A 22089-nucleotide genomic window follows, 5' to 3' on the forward strand; every position below is an offset into this window, starting at 1 on the left:
TCCCGCCCTGCCGGGTCAACGGCTGCGCACAGCCGCCCCGCAGCCATAGCGGACCCCGGCACCGACCCAGCGGGAGGCGACCGAGTCGGGTGCCAGGGGGCGCTGCGGAACCCGGCGGGGGGCGAGGCAGCGGCGGGACCCGGCACTAGGGGACGCTGCGCGCGGTCCCCCGCGCCCCTCCTCCTGCCGGGCGCACCGCTCGGCCCCGTGGAGGCGGGAGCGCGGGAGCACAGGCGCGGGGCGAGCGCAGGGAGCGCGCAGCGGCCCTGGCCCCCGCGGGAGCGCGGCTGCGGGGCCGAGCAGGGGCGGTGGGTGGCCAGGCGTCCGTCTTAGCCTGCGCGCGGGCCGCGGTCCCCGGGGATGCGAGCAGTGGCGTCTCGGCCGGCCGGGTCCCGAGCGGCGCGGAGGCCGGCCGCGTACGGTAACGGGCCAGGCGGGGCGTGGGCGAGGACTCCAGCCTGCAGGCCGCGAGCGTTGCGGCCCCCGGGTGCCGGTTGAGCCCCGAGGGCCGGAGGGGGGCTGGGCGGGCCGGAGGAGGGGGGGGTTACATCTCGGCAGGTAATTGCCCCACGGTGACCCAGCTCCTGCTCCCTAGCTCCGCCCTCTTTGGCCCGGACCCAATCTCCAGGGACTAAAAATATTGCCCGGAGGCTCCTGAGCGGAATCAGATCGCATTAAGTAGGACGCAGGCTGAGGTGACAGAGCTTTTCAGCACCAGGGCCCGAAGAGCAGACTCCAGAGAGCGGTCCCGCCCACGCGCCTTCAGCAGCTAGCGTCCTCCCTCCTCCGGCAGGCAAGTGGGGACTCGCGGGCGGTGGCGGCGGGCACTGTGGGTCGTCTCGAGTTGCCCCGTTTCCGAGCCGCTGTGCCTGGCTTCCGCCACCCTGGGGACTTTATCAGTCTCGCCGCTAGCTTCCTAAGAGTCCCTTTAAAGCACTCTGGAAGCCAGGACTGGAAGTTTTGCACAGCAGGAATCAGTACTGACGGGGACAATCCTAGAACTGGGTTGTGTTAGAAACATGGGCATTTCTTTTTCTCTTAAAAGAAATCCATTCTGTATTCTCTGAGACAGGATCTGGGCCAGGCACTGTTTCTGCTGAGTTCCAGTCAGCCCCAGGAGGTCACAGGGGAGGCAGGGTGTGTGTGTGTGTGGGGGGGGGGTTGTCTGTCTCTCCAGCTGGTGATTGTACCCCTAAGTCAAACAAAATAAAACCTCTTGTATTTATATATACATCTGAAGGGAGGAAACACGTGGCTTGGGAGAGCCTTCTCAGAGTCCTGAGCAAGCTGTTTGCAATCAATCAGTGGTTTTGTAATGAAGTGTGGGTCAGAGTTGGGGCTCTGTTATCCCTGTTTGTTTGTTTGAATGTGTTACATTTATTTATGTGCATGTACGTCTCAGAAATCAAATGAACTGCTTTGGTTGTCAGGCTTGGCTGCAAGTGCCTCTTTACCTACTACACCCCCACATCCCACATCCTGGTTTCTATAGCTTGGGCTGAGGGGAAACAGAACTCCTCTCCTACAGGACCAGCCCCAAATATATGTGCTACTTGTGTGTTGGGAGTCATAGCCAAGATTTGGTACTTGGAAGCGTGCTTGCTTTTTTTACCCTGAGTCGAGCAAGTCGGTTCTCCTTGGGAATCCACAGAGTGTTTGTTAGGAACACCAACAGAAGGGTTTTGCATGCCAGACCTACAGGTGGTGTCTCTCCTGCCAGGAACGTGCCTCCTGGGTCAGTATGAAGCTGAAAAAGCAGGTGACGGTGTGTGGGGCTGCTATCTTCTGTGTGGCCGTCTTTTCTCTGTACCTCATGCTGGACCGAGTGCAGCATGATCCTGCCAGACATCAGAATGGTGGGAACTTCCCCAGGGTGAGTCACGCCTCATTCTCTTCTTCAAATGCAAGTCACCTGGGCTCAGGAGAGTCTTGTCAGCACCGGACAAGAGCAATCCCCTCCCCCCTTGTCTTAGAGATTGGACCTAGAGCCTCCTCATGGGCATGCGCGCATGCAACACTAACGATCTACAACTGAGTTATGTATGTATCTGTAGCCCAGGGACATTCCTAGGCAGATTTGTCCTTCTTGTGGAGATGGATGCCCAAGGGCTGGCGCATGCTAAACACATGCTCTATCAGGGAGCTATGCTCCTAGCTGTAACAGGAAGTGAAAAGCAACAATGCTGAAGGAGGAGGAGGAGGAGAAGGAAGAAGAGGAGGAGGAGGAGGAGGAGGAGGAGAAGGAGGAGGGGAACAAGAAAGTTGCCTTGTGTAATGATAGCCTGACTTAAGTTTCTGGCAGATGCTGATTGACCACCATATTGCTTTTCCATTAAGCTGAACGCAGTCCTCAGCACCATGCTTGAGACATCTGAGGAGAGGGCAATCAGAGTCACACCGCCTGGTCCTGAGTGATGATGCCTTTCTGTTCTTGTTTTTTTTTTTTTTTTTTTTTTTTTTTTTTTTTCCCAGAGCCAAATTTCTGTGCTACAGAACCGGATTGAACAGCTGGAACAACTGCTGGAGGAAAACCATGAGATCATAAGCCATATCAAGGACTCTGTACTGGAACTGACAGCCAATGCAGAGGGCCCACCAGCCCTGCTGCCCTACCATACTGCCAACGGCTCCTGGGCTGTGCTCCCGGAGCCCCGGCCCAGCTTCTTCTCCGTCTCCCCCCAGGACTGCCAGTTTGCTTTGGGGGGACGGGGTCAGAAGCCAGAACTACAGGTAAGAGTTGGAGTTGGCAGGGACCCTCTCCCACTCAGACAGGCACTGAGCTGCATTCCTCCCCTGCAGATGTTAACTGTGTCTGAGGACTTGCCGTTTGACAATGTGGAGGGTGGCGTGTGGAGGCAAGGCTTTGACATCTCCTACAGCCCAAACGACTGGGACACTGAAGACCTGCAAGTGTTTGTGGTGCCTCATTCCCACAACGATCCAGGTGAAGGGCCAGCAGCTTTCAGATGACAGGCATGAGGAGGGTGTGACTGAAGTATGTGGCATATTGAGGGGACCTTGTGTTGGCTCCCCCAGGCTGGATCAAGACTTTTGACAAGTACTACACGGAACAGACCCAGCACATCCTCAACAGCATGGTGTCCAAGCTGCAGGAAGACCCCCGGCGGCGCTTTCTCTGGGCAGAAGTCTCCTTCTTCGCCAAGTGGTGGGACAACATCAGTGCCCAAAAGAGGGCAGCAGTTCGAAGGTCAGTGGTGGTTGGGAAGATGTGAGAAGGTCGGTCATTATCTAAGACCCAGATGGGTAGGTTGGGCTTGTCTCATTGTGTGGCTGACAAGCTGGCAGGGAGATTGAGCTGTGGCAGGAGTGGGGAACTGAAGGTCTGTTAGTGTGCAGAGAAATCGAATGCTTGGGGCAATGAGGGAGAAGTGTGGGACCTCTGCCTCTGAGCACAGAAGGGGGTCCTGAAATAACCAACCAAGACAGGGCCGAGTGGGCTGCAGGGAAAGGAGGCTGAGTGAGCACGCTGTTGGTTATCAGACACATCACGTGGGTGAACTGGTTGGTGGAGGCCACTGCATGCAGTCCCTGCCATCCTCTGGCTGCCGGGACCAATGGAAAGGTCCCCGCCTCATCCCAAGTGTGCTTCATCCTTAGGCTGGTGGGAAATGGGCAGCTGGAGATTGCGACAGGCGGATGGGTGATGCCCGACGAGGCCAACTCCCATTACTTTGCCTTGGTTGACCAGCTCATTGAGGGACACCAGTGGCTGGAGAGAAACCTGGGTAAGTGCAGGCACGGGAGCTCGACTCTGCCCCAGAGCTGGTGTGGGGCAAGGTGCTGTGAGGTCCAGGGGTTGGCAGGGAGTTAGTTGTTCCTTTTTAGGCTCATGCAGCCTGTCTGATGGGTGAGGCAGGAGCTGGCCTCCCAGGCACCAAGAGGCCAGGGGCCAGTCCCCAAGGTATTCAGGCCTTTGACTTCTGTGCCGTCCTTAGGTGCAACCCCGCGCTCAGGCTGGGCAGTGGACCCCTTTGGACACAGCTCCACCATGCCTTACCTGCTGCGCCGTGCCAACCTGACCAGCATGCTGATTCAGAGGGTGCATTATGCCATCAAGAAGCACTTTGCTGCCACTCATAGCCTGGAGTTCATGTGGAGGCAGATGTGGGGTAAGGCCAAGAGGGGCACGCATGGGTACTGTAGCAGTGGAGTCATGTTGACCTCTGCTGGCTTCTGTGGGCACATCTCCCACAGGAGCTGTGGACCTGGGAGCCCCATGTCCTATTCTCAGCCTACATACATGCAACCTCAGTGTCTCTCAGGGCTGCCTATGGGTGACATGAACCTGCACACCTCTTACATCCCTGTGCCCAGCTTCTCAGGCTGTCTGCCAGTGGCTGACCCTGTGGTATGTTTTCTGTAGATTCAGACTCCAGCACAGACATCTTTTGCCACATGATGCCCTTCTACAGCTACGACGTTCCACACACCTGTGGCCCCGATCCCAAGATCTGCTGCCAGTTTGATTTCAAACGTCTGCCGGGTGGGAGAATCAATTGCCCTTGGAAGGTGCCACCCCGGGCTATTACAGAAGCCAATGTGGCAGACAGGTATCTGCTGTCAGCCCTGCTTGGACCAGGTGCTGGGTTTTGGGTTTGGAGTTTTGAGCTTTGTATGGTCTCGCTATGTAGCCCCAGCAGGCTCCAACTCCATCCTCTTACCCCAGTCTCTGGGGTCCACAGGACTTTGCTGCCACACCCAGCTGGTGTTGACATTTTACTCCAAAGAGGAGTTAGGCTGAAACCTGGTTTCTGGTCTTGGTTGTGCCACATGGGACTGCATGGTGCTGACCATACCTGGAAAAAAGGGTAGACTTTGGGGGTGAGTTTAGGCCAGAGTCTGCAGTAGTGACTCCTTGGCGCTTCCCTGGGAATGGGAACGGCAGAGTGGCACTAAGCAAACATCTTTCCCAGAATGCTTTTAGTTTCCTCCGTGAGGATGTCCTAATAGACTTGGGAAGCACCCCTAGCCCCTGCTGGGTTGTTTGTTTGTTTGTTTTGTTTTCATTTTTGTTTTTTGCTTTTGTTTTTGAGATAGGCTCTCTTGTATTCCGAGCCGGCTGGTCTCAAATCTGCCTCCAGTTCCTGAATGCTAGGGTTATAAGCATGCCTTGCTAGATACCCAGTTATGCCCAAACCAGAGCTCTGCTTGTGAGGCCTGGGCAAGCACCTTACCACTGAGCTACATCCCCAGCCTAAACAATTCTTTTTCATCTTCCTGAGACAGAGTCTTACTGTGTAGCCCTGGCTGACCTGTAGACTGGGCTGGCCTCAGACTCAAGAGGCCTGCCTGTCTCTGCTTTCCAAGTGCTGAGGCTGTAGGCCTGTGTTGCTTGCTGTGCTGGGCACTCACCCTAAACAGTTCATACACTGGGACCCTTTCTTGCAAACTCCCAGCTGTCGTCCTTCAGTGGACTCAGGTTCTCGGGGTCAGCTCTAGGCCAGGCAATGGGCCAAAGCTTGTTCAGATTTGCCTGAGAGCCTCTACCCTGAGAAAAAAGGCCTGTCCCTTTGGAGAGACTAGTAAGGGACTTCAAAGATGTTACTGTGACTAAAATTAGACTCCTATAAAAGCGCTGGTTTAGGGTGATCTAAATGTGAGGGTGTAATATGTAGCAGCAGTCCAACATTGAAGGCGACTTTTCTGGTTTGTTTGTTTGTTTTTTTGTTTTGTTTTGTTTTGTTTTGTCTTTTTTGTTTTTGGAGACAAGGTCTTATCATACATCTCTGGCTTGCCTGGTACTCACTGTGTACTTCAGGCTGACCCCAAACTTGCAACAATCCTCTTGCTCCAGCCTGTAAGTGTTGGGATTCTAAAATTCTAAAATTATAAAAAAAAAAAAAAAAAAAAAAAAAAAGCTTCTAATGACTCGCTATAAGGTTCTGATGGGTAGATAATATAGATGTTTTTTTTTTTTTTTTTTTTTTTTTTTTTTTTTTTTTTTTTGGTTTTTCGAGACAGGGTTTCTCTGTATAGCCCTGGCTGTCCTGAACTCACTCTGTAGACCAGGCTGGCCTTGAACTCAGAAATCCGCCTGCCTCTGCCTCCCGAGTGCTGGGATTAAAGGCGTGCGCCACCACGCCCGGCTTGATAATATAGATGTTTTTTAAGATTTATTTATTTATTATATGTAAGTACACTGTAGCTGTCTTCAGGCACTCCAGAAGAGGGCATCAAATTTCATTACGGATGGTTGTGAGCCACCATGTGGTTGCTGGGATTTGAACTTGGGTCCTTGCTGTTGCAAGCCTGAGTTCCATGAGCAGTCAGTGCTCTTAACCGCTGAGCCATCTTGCCAGCCTCCAATAGTATAGATTTAAAAAATGTTCTCATACAGTTCAAGTTAGGTGCCATTTTATGTGTGTGTGTGTGGGGGGGTGGAGCTCTAGATAGAGTCTCACTAGCTGAAGCTGTCCTTGAACTTGCTGTGTGAATGAGGATGGGTTTGAACTACTGATCTCCACCAAAGTGCTGGGTGTATAGGAACATGCTCCCATACCCAGTAGGCCTTTCCCATGTACACCTGGTTGGCCTCAAACATGGAGTCCTCTGGCCTCAACTTCCCGCGGACTGGGATTACAAGCATGCGCCTCTGTGCCTAGCTCTTCACAGGGTCTCCTTTCCTTTCCCTTTTTCTTTTCCTTTTCCTTTTTCTTTTCGAGACAGGGTTTCTCTGTATAGCCCTGGCTGTCCTGGAACTCACTTTGTAGACCAGGCTGGCCTTGAACTCAGAAATGTGTCTGCCTCTGCCTCCCTAGTGCTGGGATTAAAGGTGTGTGCTGCCACTGCCGGGCTTCCTTTTCTTCTCTTGAGACAGGATTTCATTATGTCACCCTAGCCGGCCTGAACTTTGCTGTATAGATCAGGCCAGTCTCAAACTCACCTGCCTCCCAAGGGCCGGAGTTAAATGCAAGCAAGTGCCACCAGGCATAGTTTGCATGTGTGCGAACCCACATTTGTGAGCGTGTATGCGGATCCGTGAATGTATATGGCGAGCCAAGGTTAACATCAGAAATTTTCCTTGGTGTCTTCCCACCTTATTCATTGAGAAGTTTCTCAGTGGAATGCAGTGCCCATCTCTAGTATTGGCTTAGTGTAAGCATGCAGCTTGCTCTGGGGATTCTGTCTCCACCCTCTGGGTGCTGAGACTACAGTTCTGCCACCATGCACACTGGCATTTATTTATATGTTGGAGGGGAGGGTGCCTAAACTCCAGTTACCACGCTTGTGTGGCAAGTACTTGATCCACTGAGCCATCCTTGCAGCTCCCTCACTGGTCTTTTAAGCCTGGGGCTTCATGTTGGGCCTGTGACCATCTCCATTTCCAGGGCAGCCCTGCTCCTGGACCAGTACCGGAAGAAGTCCAGGCTGTTCCGAAGCAACGTCCTCCTTGTGCCACTGGGTGATGACTTCCGGTATGACAAGCCCCAGGAATGGGATGCCCAGTTCTTCAACTACCAGCGGCTCTTTGACTTCCTCAACAGCAAGCCTGAGTTCCATGTGCAGGTGGGGGCACACATATACAGACCTGTGGGTATGAAGCTACGGTGCTCCCTCCTGGGCCTTCCTTTAACAGCCAAGCCTTCTGCTGAGGGCTCCACTGTCATTCCTGAGCAAGATTTCTAGGCCCAAAAGAGCAGGACACCCAGAGGTCCTGTCTTTTGCTAGGCAAAGTCGTCACCCGTCTTTACTAGCATCATAGGATGAATATTGTGGCCAGTGTTCCCAGGAGGCTCTGTAATTGATGGTAGTTCGTTTTGGGTCCCTACAGGCCCAGTTTGGGACCCTCTCTGAGTATTTCGATGCCCTGTATAAGAGGACAGGAGTAGAGCCTGGTGCCCGGCCTCCAGGGTTTCCTGTCCTGAGTGGGGACTTCTTCTCCTACGCTGACCGGGAGGACCACTACTGGACAGGCTATTACACCTCCCGGCCTTTCTACAAGAGCTTGGACCGAGTCCTAGAAGCCCACCTGCGGTGAGACTTGCCCACCTCCCCCTGCTGAGTTAGGAGGGGCTGGGTGGGAGAGGACCCCTTCAGTGTGTGGGTGGCCCGTGGGAGCGACGTTGGCTAGAACAGGAAGGCTCTGACTTCTTTCTCTGGGTAGTGGGGCAGAGATTCTATACAGCCTGGCTTTGGCCCATGCCCGCCGTTCTGGACTGGCTGGCCAGTACCCGCTGTCTGATTTTGCTCTTCTGACGGAAGCTCGGCGTACACTGGGCCTCTTCCAGCACCACGATGCCATCACGGGAACTGCCAAGGAGGCAGTAGTGGTAGACTATGGAGTCAGGTAGGAGCCAGCCCTGCTTCCCTTGCCATGTCAAAGAATGGCTACGTGGGTGATCGGGTGGTCGGCTGCTGAGGGCTGGTCCTGTTGGCAGAGCAGACGGCCTCCCTGTGGCTGTCTGCTCTCAGCGTCCTCTCCTGCTCCCCACAGGTTGCTGCGTTCCCTGGTCAGCCTCAAGCAGGTTATCATCAATGCTGCCCACTACCTGGTACTGGGGGACCAGGAGACCTACAGCTTTGACCCTGGGACACCCTTCCTCCAAATGGTGGGCCCCCTCCTACCTCTGCTTGAGAGATCCTCTGGTGTGGGTGGGTACTATCTCAAGAGCTGCTAGCTGTGGGGACCATTCCTTTTCCCCACTTTCTTGTTTTTGGGGTCCTAGTTCCATGCTTAAGGTGGTTGGTGGCCTGGACAGGCTGGGGTGGGAGGAGGTTGAGCGTAGTCCTCATTCTTCCCTCCTGCCCACGACATTGCAGGATGACAGCCGTGTGAGCCATGATGCCCTGCCCGAGCGCACGGTGATCCAGCTGGACTCCTCACCCAGGTGAGCCAGGCCTGGTGAGGTTCACGGAGGCACCTCCAACCCAGAGCGGCCCTTGGATTCCAGTGTAGGGGCCCCTTGTTCTGGCTGCTGCTTCTGCCCTTCTGCCACAGCAAGCTCCTGGGTCAGCCCACCTTCCACCCCCAGGTTTGTGGTGGTATTTAACCCGCTGGAACAGGAGCGGCTCAGTGTGGTGTCCCTGCTGGTCAACTCGCCCCGGGTGCGCGTCCTTTCAGAGGAGGGCCAGCCCCTGTCTGTGCAGATCAGTGTGCACTGGAGCTCGGCCACGGACATGGTCCCTGATGTCTACCAGGTGAGGCAGTGCACAGCCCTCCCCGCTTGTCAGTACCTCTCCTGGGGCCTCACTCCCCACGAACACCTGCCTCCCACTCCCCTGCTGTGCCCTGCTTACTCCCTGGGATGGAAGCAGGTGGCCAGGGAGAGGCGTTGCCCAAAGGACAATCACTATTGGGATTTGAGCGTCCTTAAAAGGATATTGAGGACAGTGTGGTAACAGTTATAGCCAAGACAGCAAGCACCCTCAGCCAACTCAACAAGTATTTATTGTTTACTACACTGTGATGGGGTCTTGTCTCATTCCTGGGCTTAAGCTTCTAGTGAGGATTTAGTGTGTTGACTTATTATGTATTCATGAAAAATAAATGTTCAGATGTAGTTCATGCTAGGCTCTGCTCTAAGTGCTTAATTATTCAATGAATAATTGAATTATTATTAAGCTCCCCCACACTGCAGAAAGCCAAGTGTGGTGGCACGGGCTTGTAGCCGAGCACTGGGAGGTGGAGACAGGAGGAGCAGAAGTTAAGGTCAGCCTTAGCTGTGTGTGTGTGTGTGAGAGAGAGATGTGCATCTTTAATCAATTTGTTAAGAAAGAAGTTTTAGCCGGGCAGTGATGGCACACACCTTTGATCCCAGCACTCAGGAGGCAGAGGCAAGAGGAGCTCTATGAGGCCAACCTGGTCTGCAGAGTGAGTTCCAGGACAGCCAGGGCTGCACAGAGAAACCCTATCTCGAAAAAACAAAAAACAAAACAAAAAGTTTTTAACACAAAAGTCTTACTGCATAATCCAGGCTGGCCTCAGACTGGAGATCTCTGCTTCAGCATCCTGACTGCAGGATACAAAGATGCACATCGCTCCCGGGTCTCATTTAAATTCTCAGGAGCGCACACAGTGATGCCACCCCTCATTCCCCCAGGAACAGAGGTTAAGTCACTGCCTACAGCCACTCAGTCTGTGTGAAGCCTGCTCCGGGCCCTAGGCTGTCACCTCGGGTGGGCAGGCGCTGTGTGCCTTTGCTGACGAGTGTGCAGAAGGACACTGGGACTCAGAACCAGGGTCCCCAAACAGACGGCATTCTTCAGATAGAAATGCAGGGCTCGGTGCTTAGCTTCAGAAAGCAGAACGCCAAGGTCAGGATGGAGGGCAGAAGGCCTGTCTGGGCTGACGCTGCTTACCGCCCATGCTCACAGGTGTCAGTACCCGTCCGCCTGCCAGCCCTGGGTCTGGGTGTGCTGCAGCTGCAGCCAGATCTCGATGGGCCCTACACGCTGCAGTCTTCCGTGCGTGTCTACCTGAACGGCGTGAAGCTGTCCGTCACCAGGCAATCAGCATTCCCTGTCCGTGTTGTGGACTCCGGCGCCAGCGACTTCGCCATCAGCAATCGCTACATGCAGGTCTGGTTCTCCGGCCATACTGGGCTTCTCAAGGTAAAGCGCCAGGCCAGGGGAGGTGGGGAGGGGCCAGAGGAAGGCATGGGTGTCAGGGGGCTTGTGCATAGCTGTTCCTGCTCCCATGTGCCCTCCTGTCACCTGACTCACAGAGATTTAGCAGTTGCCAAGTGTTGATCATCTTCTACTGTGTCAGTGACTTGTAAAGAGAGAAGGTTTATTTGGCTCACGGTTCTGAGCTTTGATCCTACAGTCAGGCAGACCGATTGCTTTTGGGCCTGTGGTTAGGCAGCACGGCCGTGGCAGAGAACACACCACAGCAGAGGAAATGACTTCACAGCCAGAATGCAAGAGAGGGGTTGGTTGTTGTGGTACACCTGTGATTTCAACAGTGGAGGGGGTAGGATCAGAAACTCAAGGTCATCTCTGGCTACATGGCAAGTTTGAGGCAACATGAGACCCTTAAAAAAAAAAAGAGAGAGAAAGAAGTTGTGTTTGTTCGCACATACCTTTAATCCCTGCACTGGAGAGACCGAGACAAGTGGATCTCTGTAAATTCGAGGCCAGCCTGGTCTACATGGTGAATCCCAGGTCAGCTAGCACAACCCTGTCTTTTTTTTCTTTCTTTCTTTCTTTCTTTCTTTTTTTTTTTTTTTTTTTTTTTTTTTTGGTTTTTCGAGACAGGGTTTCTCTGTGTAGCCCTGGCTGTCCTTTGTAGACCAGGCTGGACTCGAACTCAGAAATCCGCCTGCCTCTGCCTCCCAAGTGCTGGGATTAAAGGTGTGCACCACCACGCCCGGCTGAAACCCTGTCTTAAAAAAAAGAAAGAAAGGAAGGAAGGAAGGAAGGAAGGAAGGAAGGAAGGAAGGAAAAAAAACGTAGCCAGGAAGCGGTGGGAGGATCCCAGTTTTCTCAACCTCTCCTAGTAGCAGTGGTGTGCGACCAAGCCCTTATGGGGAACACCTAAGATCCCAACTGTAGCACTGGGCTTGGCTCTTTGGGGGAAGTCAGTCCCTGCCCTCCCAGGGGGAGACCTGACAAGCTGGTGTGGGGCCAGGGGTCAGGGCTGTGGTTTTTGGCAGAGTATCCGACGGGTGGATGAGGAGCAGGAGCAGCAGATGGAACTGGAGTTCCTCGTCTACGGCACCCGTACCTCCAAGGACAAGAGTGGCGCCTACCTCTTCCTGCCTGATAGCGAGGCTAAGGTACCTGAGAGGCCTCACAGAACGGGGGCACCTGTGCATGGGGAGAGCCTGGGAGGGGCCTGGCGTACCGGGTTTTGCCTTACTGTCCTTGGGGAGGTTGGTGGGCTGTGGTCTTAGTGGTGGCTTTGGGCCTACCCAGGCCAAAGCACGGGGACGATGATTTCTGTTGACCAGCCCTGGCTTGCTGCTGCTGCTTTGTACTCCGTGCTGCGGGCTCAGTGGCCACTTGCTCTTTCTCCAGCCCTACGTCCCTAAGAAACCTCCTGTGCTGCGTGTCACCGAAGGCCCTTTCTTCTCAGAGGTGGCTGTGTATTATGAGCACTTTCACCAAGTGATTCGACTTTATAACCTGCCAGGTGAGCCCTGCGGGCAGGGAAGGTCACCAGGTGTAAGTCCCATAAGTCCCACAGGCTGGTACCTGCTCCTCTTCCACCGTTGTCATTGACAAGCAGACGCGTCATTTGACACGGGGATGCTTGATTCTCTTAAGGAAAAGTCCATCCAACAGTGCCCTGAGAGCCCCCGGGGTATAGGGTGGGGGAGCCCCTCACTGGAATAGTCCCTTGCTGTGCTCACCTCACTTCTGGCTGTCCCTGTATTTCCAGGGGTAGAGGGGCTGTCTCTGGACATGTCATTCCAGGTAGATATCAGGGACTATGTGAACAAGGAACTGGCCCTGCGCATCCGCACGGACATTGACAGCCAGGGCACTTTCTTCACAGACCTCAATGGCTTTCAGGTAATTCTTGGGCCCCATGGGACAGAACTCATACTGCTTATGGCCCCCAAAACTGGAGCTGTGTGGAGGGGTGGGGGTGCCAAGAACAGGTGACAAGTATAGAACACCAGTGAAATGGCTCAGTGGGTAAAGGCTCTTGCCTATGCCTGGCAGCCTGAGTTTGATTCCTGGAGTGCTCATTAAGGTGGAGGAGAGAATGCAGTCCATAGAGTTGTCTTCTGACCTCCATATGTGTGGTGTGGCATGGACACCCATACATACATATTATATACATACACACAATTAGAGAAAAGTAGCTGGCCGGGCGGTGGTGGCGCACACCTTTAATCCCAGCACTTGGGAGGCAGAGGCAAGCAGATCTCTGAGTTCGAAGCCAGCCTGGTCTGCAGAGTGAGTTCCAGGACAGCCATGACTATATAGAGGTACCCTGTCTTGAACAGTCAGACAAACAGACAGATAGACAGACAGACAGACAGACAGACAAACAGCCAGCCAGGAATACCTTTACACTGAGAACCCTTCAGAACACAAACCAGGCTGGACTCGAACTCTTTCCTATAGATACAGCCCCGACAGTATCTGAAGAAGCTGCCCCTGCAGGCTAATTTCTACCCTATGCCAGTCATGGCCTATATCCAAGATTCCCAGAGGCGCCTCACGCTGCACACTGCCCAGGCTCTGGGTGTCTCCAGCCTCGGTAATGGTGAGTAGGGAACCAGCCTACCCTTTGTTCCAGTCAGCCCATGCTGTGGACTTCCCTCCCCTCTCTCCAGGTCCCCTCACCCCAGAGCCTGAAGAGGGGAAAAGGGGGTGAGCCCTCCCCTTCCTCTCAGTCACACTTGGCATCCTGTCTTTTGGTGGAAGCAGTTGAGTATTGAAGGGTGACTTTCAACCAAAGGGTTCAGCTCTTCTTTTTCTTTTCCTCTCTCTCTCTTTCTCTCTCTCTCTCTATCTCTCTCTCTCATTTTTTTCATTCATTTGTTTGTTTTTTATTTTGTTTTGGTTTTGAGACAGGGTTTCTCTGTATAGCCCTGGCTGTCCTAGAACTCACTCTGTAGACAAGGCTAATCTTGAACTCAAAGAACTGTCTACCTCTGCCTCCTGAATGCTGGGATTAAAGGTGAAGGCCACCACAGCCTGGGAGGAGGCAGCTCTTAAGTGGTTACAGTAGAATATTTAGGAAAGGAGAAAGATACGTATTTTGCTCCTAATGGTCAGTAAAAAAAAGGATAACAACAGTCTTACAAATCAAAGGGTTCTAAGCCCAGTAGCACAGAGAGGCTGAGGAAGGTCACCCTGAACTCAAGGTCAATCTGAGCAACTTTAGTAAGACTGTCTCAAGACAAAAAGTTAAAACCAGGAGGACTTGAGACTTAGCTCTGTGGTTGGAATACTTGTGTGGTATGGGCAAGATGTGAGCTTCTGCCCTCGGTGTGGAGAGAGTGCGGAGACAAGTCGGGAGCTCTCCTATCTGTTTGCATAGCCTTGGGACAAAATGAGCAGTGACTTATGGACTCTCAGGCCCCAGAGCCTTCTGTCTGTGGCTGTAGAGCTTGTGAAGGCTGAAGCGAATGCAGGGTTGAAGCCTTGCCACACTGTGGCGAGTGCGGTGCCTGCCTCCTCCGTGGGAGGGGTATGGCTCTCCTACCCTCTGCCAGGATTATTCGGGATTTGTCCTCCTCCAAACTGAATGCAGCCTATTGTCCTTGCTCAGTCAGCTGTCTGCCCCTCTGGGACATGGCATGTTAGGGAGTGATTATCGTCTACTCAAGGAACATGTTTTAGGGCTGGAGATAGCCTCCTGTGCTTGCTCAGAGAACAAAGCCAAAGAAAATACAGAAATCCTAGTCAGGACTGTGGAGATGGAAAGGAGCATGGCCCTCTGGGAAAGGCTGTGTGGGCTAGCCTTCCTTCACACCTGTCAGCTTGTCAGCCAAGACCCCTGTCCCATGCAACATTCCAAATGGTTTACTGAGGTGGTCCTCTCCTGTCCTGTGGGCCAGACTGGAGGCCTTGCTGAACCTCTACCTCATGCCTGTCCTCAGCACAGCCTGCTTCTGACAAGCAAGGCCACCCACTCCAGTCTGGATTGCTGGGCCTTCGAGCTGATGCCAGGCAGTGTAAAGGCAGGAGAGCAGGTGTCAAGCCACGAGTCTGTCCAGTCTGAGAAAGCCCATCTCAGATGGGGGAATCTGCAGCAGTGCCACAAAGAGGCCTTTCTCTTTTCTGGCTGCTGGTGACTGTGTTCTCTGGGGCCAATTCCTAAGAGGTTTCCTCCTGCACCCATGTCCCACCCCTGAGTCGCAGAGGTGAATGGCCATGGTCAGTGCCCCCTTTCTAGGCCTCCTGTTACTCACACCCTGCTCTCTCATACCAGGAGTCCGTCATTCTCTCTTGAGTACCTCAGCTCGTCTGTCTCGATGGCTTCCCCCCTGAGGACCTGAGGTGGAGAGTCTGCTCGGGCATGGATTTGGCAAGCCAGAGCTCACTGTTACCTTCCTTAGGCCAGCTGGAGGTGATCTTGGACCGAAGGCTAATGCAGGATGACAACCGGGGACTAGGCCAAGGGCTCAAAGACAACAAGATCACCTGCAACCGTTTCCGCCTCCTGTTAGAACGTCGGACCACGATGAGCCCGGAGGTAAGATCTGGGCCTGTTGCACTGTGGGTAACCCTGGGGGTTCCCAAATGTAGCTGGAAGAGGGCAAGGGGCAGATTATATATATACAGCTTATTTCCACCACTGAGGTAGGAGGCTGTCTGGCATTTTGCTAACTCATTTCATGCAGCTTCGCAGTCCCTCCCCAGCCGCGTCCTGTCACCTTGCCCTTGTCACGTTCATCTCCTGCCTCTGTCTTTCCTGCCTTCATCTTCCCACCCCAAGCCTGAGCACTTCCTAACCTTGACACAGCACTGCTCATCTCACAGTTTTCTTTGCCTCACCAGCCTGGCTTTTTCTCCAAACTGGCAGACATGTTTAGGGACTTGATCTTTTCCAGCAACACAATCAGGAGCTCAAAGGTAAGGGTCAGGGAGGGCCTTGGTGGCCTAGGGCGAGCGGCCTGGCACTGTAGTTGGAGTCTGCTGCCTAGAACCCTGAGGTGCGGCTTAGACACTTACTCCCCCTGTAGATGCTGAGCCCCTGCTGTGCTGTGGGAACAGGGGATACAGGCCAATATGCTGCCAGCCCTGGGCTCCGCTAGTGAGCAGGGCCCAGAGCTGCTGTGAGCGTGAGGGTAGGGGAGCAGTGGGGTCTTGCAGGGCCTGCAGAGGCGAAAGGCGGCTTCCGGAGACAGCAGTCACCAGGCTCAGCCTCAGTGAGTGGGGCCCATTCACAGAGTCAAAGGCAGGAAGACAGAATGGAAGTGGGACTAGTTGTAACTTTAGGCTAAAATGGTGCTGACTACCATAGCCACTGTCGTCCACATGTGCCGCCCGTTTACTTTATTGAAATTTAGGATTGAACCCAGGGCTTTGCCCATGGTAGGCAAGTGCTTTGCCACTAAGCTAAATCTCCAGTCTGGTTTGGGTGTTTGAGGTAAGGTCTTATGTAGCTTGGGCTGGCCTTTTGGTATGAGGATATCCTTGGATAACCTTGATTTTAGTCTCACTGTTGCCTAGGCTGGCCTTGAACTCCTGAGTCTGAGTGAGCCTCCAGGCTCAGCCTCCTAAGTAGCTAAGACCCCAGGCATATGCCACCTTGCCCAGCTACCTAGAGTTGGCTGTTTACTTACTTTTTTTTTTCTTTTTCTTTTTTCTTTTGAAACAAGGTGTCATGTAGCCCAGGCTAGACTTAATCCCCATGCCTCTATTTCCCAAGGGTTAGAATTAGAGGTCTATACCATCATGCTGGAATTTATTTTGATCTATGGTTACTGAAATGAATTAAGATGAAGTAGGTTCAGGTTCCACTCATACTGGCTACATTCCTTGTCTCAGTCTCAAGATAGAGGTGGTGGATCTCTGTGAGGTTGACCCCTGGTCTGCATAGAGAGTTCCAGGGCAGCCAATACTACATAGTAAGAACCCTGTCTCCAAAAAAAAAATCACAAGGGACTGGGGGTTCCTCAGCAGATAAGAGCCTGCACTTGGACCCCCAATACCCACAGGGCAGCACAGGACCATCTATAACTCCAGTTCGTGGGATCCAATGTCTTCTTTTGGCCTCCAAAGTGCACAGACATATGTATAGACAGAAGCACAAAGACAAAACTCCTATATACACAAAATGATCATAATAAATTGTTTTTTTAAATTACCTTTAAGCCCCCTCTCCGCCCCCCGCTGTGTTTCCAGGTTGTCAGTAGCTATCACAGAAGGTGAAGGTGTGGCAGGCAATGGTTCTGTTATTTCAGAAAACTCTGTGAGCCAAACTGGGCTTGAACACGGGGGTGTGGGACAGGGCAGACCCTAAAGATCCCAGTGCCTGGCCAGAGCCTGGAGATGGGAAGACTGGAGGGAGGGATACTGGAGGAATTTGTCCTCAGCTGTCAGGACCACAAGGAACAGAGTGGCTGTGTAGGAAGACAAGGTAGGGGTGACAGATTCAGATGCTGAAACAGGAAGCCTTGGAGACTTGAAGTAAGCCAAGAATAGGAAAAAGAAATTGGCAAGGAAGTGCATGTTGAAGACTTTGCAGAAGCCGGGTGTGGTGGGGCATGCCTTTAATCCCAGCACCCGGGAGGCAGAGGCAGGTGGATTTCTGAGTTCGAGGCCAGCCTGGTCTACAAAGTGAGCTCCAGGACAGCCAAGGCTATACAGAGAAACCCTGTCTGGAAAAATCAAAAAAAAAAAAAAAAAAAAAAAAAGAAAAGAAAAGAAGACTTTGCAGAAGCAAAATGGAAGGGGAACAGTCCCTGCCTGGGCTTGAAGAGCCAAGGGAGACTGTGTAGGGCACTCAGATGGCAGTGACTGTGTAGGAGCAGAGATGGGCACACAGAAATGGTGTGGCCCTGGAGGAAGTCCATGTAGTCCTGTGAATGTGGCCTCCTGGGAGCCACCTGAGGAGGAGTCTTACCAGCTGGGGCCCATGGAGCTGAGCGTCTGGCCGACACAGGGATGTGGCATCTTACCTCGGGACTCTCACTATTAGAGGCCTGTCCATAGTGAAGCATGTCTGTCTGTCTGTCTGTCTATCTGTTGTCCATGCCTACTCCTCTCTGTGGGGTGATGGCACCGTTGAGAGTACATTCTTCGTGATAGTGTTAAAGAAAACAGAAGCGGGCCTGGTCACCTGGCTGTCTGTGAGCCGGGCGCCATAGTTAGTAGCCACCTCTGAGGGGTCGGAGGTACAGGGCCTGGATCCAGGCAGTCAGAGTCCAAGTGACCTAGGAAAGCTGTTCTGAAAAGAGCTGGCCTGCCTCCCCTTCACCTAGAGGGGCTCTGTCCCCTCATTTACGTTTTGGGTCCATCTTGCAGGTGCATCAGGAGCAGGAGCGTTCTACAAGCTACCCGTCCCTCCTCAGTCACCTGACATCCATGTACCTCAGCACACCTCCTCTTGTCTTACCCGTGGCCAAGAGGCAGGGCACCAGCCCTGCTCTGCGCTCTTTCCACCCTCTGGCTTCTCCATTGCCCTGTGACTTCCATTTGCTCAATCTGCGCATGCTCCCAGCCGAGGTGAGTGTCCCAGTCAGTGCTAACCCTCACCTCCAGGCTCCGGCCCTCCTCCCAGCTCTCCTCTGTCCAGCCTTCTTGGCAGATGTGCTGCTGACCCGCCACTGCCTGACTGTCTTCTAGGACACCTTGCCCGCAACTGATGCTGCGCTCATCTTACACCGCAAGGGGTTTGACTGTGGCCTTGAAGCCAAGAACCTGGGCTTCAACTGTACCACAAGCCAAGGCAAGGTGAGTGGGGTCCCAGTGTGGGAGGCACGGGCCCTGGTCAGGACAGCAGAGCTCTAGACTGAGAGCCTAGAGGAAGGCTGGCAGTCAGTAGGAAGGAAGGAGGAGTAGCCTCGGGGCTCTCTGGAGACTAAGGGGAGGCCTTTGACGTGTGCTTTTGGTAATGGACTCGGCAGGAGCCATTTCAGACCAGCATGGAGCTAGAAACCTCGGGTTTCCTGAGGACAGACCTTTTCAGAGTGAAGTGGGAAACCTGAGAATGAAAAACCTCTGCACCTTTTCAGAGCATCGCTCATGGTGTAAGCTGGCACGTTGCTTGCTCTGGTGACTCAGCCGTGAACCCAGACAGCCCCTGTTCTCAGCTCACACAGCGTGGTGTGAGAGTTCCTACGAGGAGCCTGGGCAAGCTTTGGACTTTAGCAGATTGCAGCAGTGCCCCGTCTGAGGCTCGGTGCTCTGGGAGGGCTGTGGCTTCCGGCAGCCCGTTTCCCTCTTACTTTATTTATTTCTCTCTCTTATTTTTATTCTTTATTTTTGAGACAAGGTCACACATAACCTAGGCTCGATGCAACCTTACTGTGTTGTCGAAGCTGAGTTGAATCCCTGAACTGCCTGCCTCTATCTCCCAAGAACTGGAGTCCTGTTACACCATCTTAGCTCTGAGAATCTGACAGAAATCCAGGTGTGTTGGCTCACAACACAGACCCAGCACTTTGGCAGGACTGCTCTGAGTTTGAGGCTAGCCTGGATTACAGCGTGAAACCCTGTCTCCAAAAATCCCAAAAGGGCTGGGCGTGGTGGCGCACGCCTTTAATCCTAGCACTTGGGAGGCAGAGGCAGGTGCATTTCTGAGTTCGAGGCCAGCCTGGTCTACAAAGTGAGTTCCAGGACAGCCACAGCCAGGGTTATACAGAGAAACCCTGTCTCAAAAAACCAAAAAAAAAAGAAAGAAATAAAAGAAAAAATCAAAAGGGCAGTACTCGGTGTAAGGAAGAACTTTACTCACTGTTAGCAGCGCCCGGCTCACCCTGCCCCCTCTCTTCACAGCTGGCCCTGGGGAGCCTCTTCCATGGCCTGGATGTGACCTTCCTGCAGCCAACCTCCTTGACTTTGCTATACCCTCTGGCCTCACCCTCCAACAGCACTGACATCTCTCTGGAGCCCATGGAGATCGGCACCTTCCGCCTGCGCTTGGGCTAGGCTAGGGCTTCTTGTGGCCTGAAGACAGAGTTCATCCACAGAGACTGCCTCCTAACACCAAGACTGAGCTGGACAAGCCACACCAAGTCTCCCCTCCGCTCTGCCTCAGAACCGACAGACTGTGCTGTGCCCTTCCGTTGTCTATTGCTGCTCCTGCGTTTGGAACAGCTCTTACATCAGCAGGCGGCGGGGGCAGAGAGACAGGGGAGAGGAGGCCCTTGCCCTGGGCTGTGAGTAGGTGCCCAGCTGGGCACAACTCAGGCTCCATCCTTTTCCCAAAATGGGATGTAGGAAGAGTGGGGACAAGCAGAAGAGGTCAGGGAGGCTGGGGGACAACCTCACGCCAGATGACTGCAGGTATGAGCTTGCTCTGTGGGGTCATATGGACCCCACAGTGCTAGTATGAGGGTACAGGAGCAAGGTGATTCTGGGAGGAGAGGGGTAGGCGCCCATTATTAGTGGAGTAAAGGCGTGGAAGGAGTCCCTGATTCTCCTAAGAGCCTAAAGGCTTTGCTGCTTTCTGTTCTGCTCTGCTCTGAGTGCCACTGGGCCTGCATGCCCTGGCTAGGGGCTGCTGGGTGGCAGGAAGGGCTTGCTTGAGACTCTCCAGGCCAGAGGCCACGGAACACTTCAGGTACTCGCACTAGTTCTCAGCTGATCATTTGGTGTTGATTTGTGACAGGGGTAGGGAGTGTCTCCCCCTGACCTGCTTTTTTATCTCACACACCAGTCTCCCCACAAGTTCCCATTGTGGGGATCCTGGCAGGATTCCTTTCCCTAGAATGGAAACAGAGTTTCCAAGACGGCTGTGCTTGGGTGTCTTGGGAAGGCATCCTGTGCTGGGGCCCCTGGCGGGCTAAGGAGGTTCACTCGTTTCCCACCTGCAGAAGTATTACCTGCCCGCTATGTGGACGAGGAAGGCATAGACAAAATTAGGAGGTCACGTGCTTGGGTGAACCTTCGTTTTTGCTTCAATCAATAGAGAATCTGTCTATAAACGATTAGAGTTGGTAAAAGCAAAGTTCCATCCTTACGAAAACTTAGTAAGCCGAGACCAGAAAGAAGCCCCATAGTCTAGGTAAAGATCTCTGTCACCAGTAAGTAAAGGCTTCCGAAGAATCGGACAGTGCAGGCGTTCCTCTCCGAGCCGGAAACTGGCCGGCGGCAGGCTGCTACTTAACAGTATCCTGGTGTTACTAACCCATACTCCAGATGGAAACAAGAATTATAATTGCCACTGTTTTAAAACCATAAGCTACCTAAGAAACCTGTGTCAACTGAAGACCTAGCAAGGCGTTCTGTGAGTTGCCCTGTAAAGACTGGTTCTCCCCAAATCAACCCATAAACATCAGTGCAATTCCCACGAGGTTGGACACTTTTTGGAACTCTTCAGGTTCTGGCATTCATCTGGAAAGTGACAGGCTGAGGATGTGAAGTAGTTCTGAATGGCCGAGGTGATGAACGGCTGGTGACACTAAGGCGGGCAACAGGCAGTAGCTGTCTTAACAGAGTTCTCAAAGGACTTGGACTCTTCTGCCAGCGTGAATTCAGCTGCCATGATAGGTCAGGTCAGACAGACCTAGGCACATAGAAATTTAGTATATGATTTCAAGTGCAGGGGAGGGGGAGATGGATATTTTCATAGTGCTTTGAGACAGCTACCTACCTATGAGACTTCTCTGTTTCAAAAACAAAACAAAACAACCTAGGGCTAGAGGGAAAAAAGCAAAAGAAAACAACGAAATTATTATTATTAATTATTATTTTAGTCTCACTATGTACCTTTGGCTGTGCTGGAACTCACTATGTAAACCAACCTGGCCTGGAAATCACAGAGATTCCCCACCTGCCTCTGCCTCCTGAGTGCTGGGACTAAAGGCATGTGCCATCATCACACCTGGGAGGAAAAAAAAACTTTTGTTTTTTGTTTTTTGTTTTTTCGAGACAGGGTTTCTCTGTGTAGCTCTGGCTGTCCTGGAACTCACTCTGTAGACCAGGCTGGCCTCGAACTCAGAAATCCGCCTGCCTCTGCCTTCCAAGTGCTGGGATTAAAGGCGTGCACCACCACTGCCCAGCAGAAAAAAAATATTTTTATACTTGATTTAGGAAACCCTTTTCTAGACATAACATGAAACCTAATATATAATGGGGGAACGTTTAAAAAATTGGTTTTCACACACACACACACACACAGCTTGAAAGCATGCTATAGGAAACAGGTTAAATCAATACAGCTGTGTGGGTGGGAACGAGTCTGCAGTGAGTTCTGTCACTGCTGGAGAAAAGTGTGTTTTGACTTCTCAGAGAACGTCACTAGGGTCTGTCCAGCAGCACCCAAAGACTCAGTAGTGACAAGGCTGAGTTCTTGCAGGGTCTCCAGGGTTTATGTTGCCAGGCTCAGGCCACACGGCTTCCTATTCATGTCTTGGTGACAGGAATAAGATGAAGAGTGGGGAACGCTTAGCACAGAGCGGGGGTTGTGCCTACAGCAAGTCTTATTTGCTACCATATGGTTTGTAATCAAATGATAGGGAACTGTGCAGAATAAAGAATATTCTTTGGAGGTCA

At 52.8% G+C, this 22089-nt stretch overlaps 1 protein-coding gene across 5 annotated transcripts; it reads left to right on the forward strand.

The window, feature by feature from the left end:
- The first annotated feature begins 89 nt into the window (after positions 1-89).
- On the forward strand, positions 90-22089 carry Man2a2 (mannosidase alpha class 2A member 2). 5 transcript variants are annotated; one of them, XR_015047859.1, is made up of 25 exons: positions 90-421; positions 596-793; positions 1721-1873; positions 2473-2730; positions 2800-2944; positions 3037-3208; positions 3619-3746; positions 3957-4130; positions 4385-4571; positions 7350-7527; positions 7793-7995; positions 8126-8308; positions 8456-8570; positions 8782-8849; positions 8994-9159; positions 10336-10572; positions 11616-11738; positions 11980-12094; positions 12344-12477; positions 13039-13180; positions 14982-15118; positions 17896-18096; positions 18217-18324; positions 18866-19003; positions 19369-22089. XR_015047859.1 is itself a non-coding variant. In XM_021167655.3 (24 exons), the coding sequence occupies exons 3-24, from the start codon at positions 1742-1744 to the stop codon at positions 19519-19521; spliced, it is 3459 nt and encodes a 1152-aa protein (XP_021023314.1). In that variant the 5' UTR covers positions 91-421; positions 596-793; positions 1694-1741; the 3' UTR covers positions 19522-22089. The 5 variants fall into 5 exon arrangements, 4 of the variants coding, with proteins under 4 accessions (XP_021023314.1, XP_029335640.1, XP_085697731.1 ...); XM_021167655.3 differs by lacking the exon at positions 18866-19003 and having other exon boundaries at positions 91-421; positions 1694-1873; XM_029479780.2 differs by lacking the exon at positions 18866-19003 and having other exon boundaries at positions 91-421.

The sequence above is a fragment of the Mus caroli genome, unplaced genomic scaffold (assembly GCF_978045245.1).
Source record: "Mus caroli unplaced genomic scaffold, Mus_caroli_1 scaffold_8, whole genome shotgun sequence".
Taxonomy (NCBI): domain Eukaryota; kingdom Metazoa; phylum Chordata; class Mammalia; order Rodentia; family Muridae; genus Mus; species Mus caroli.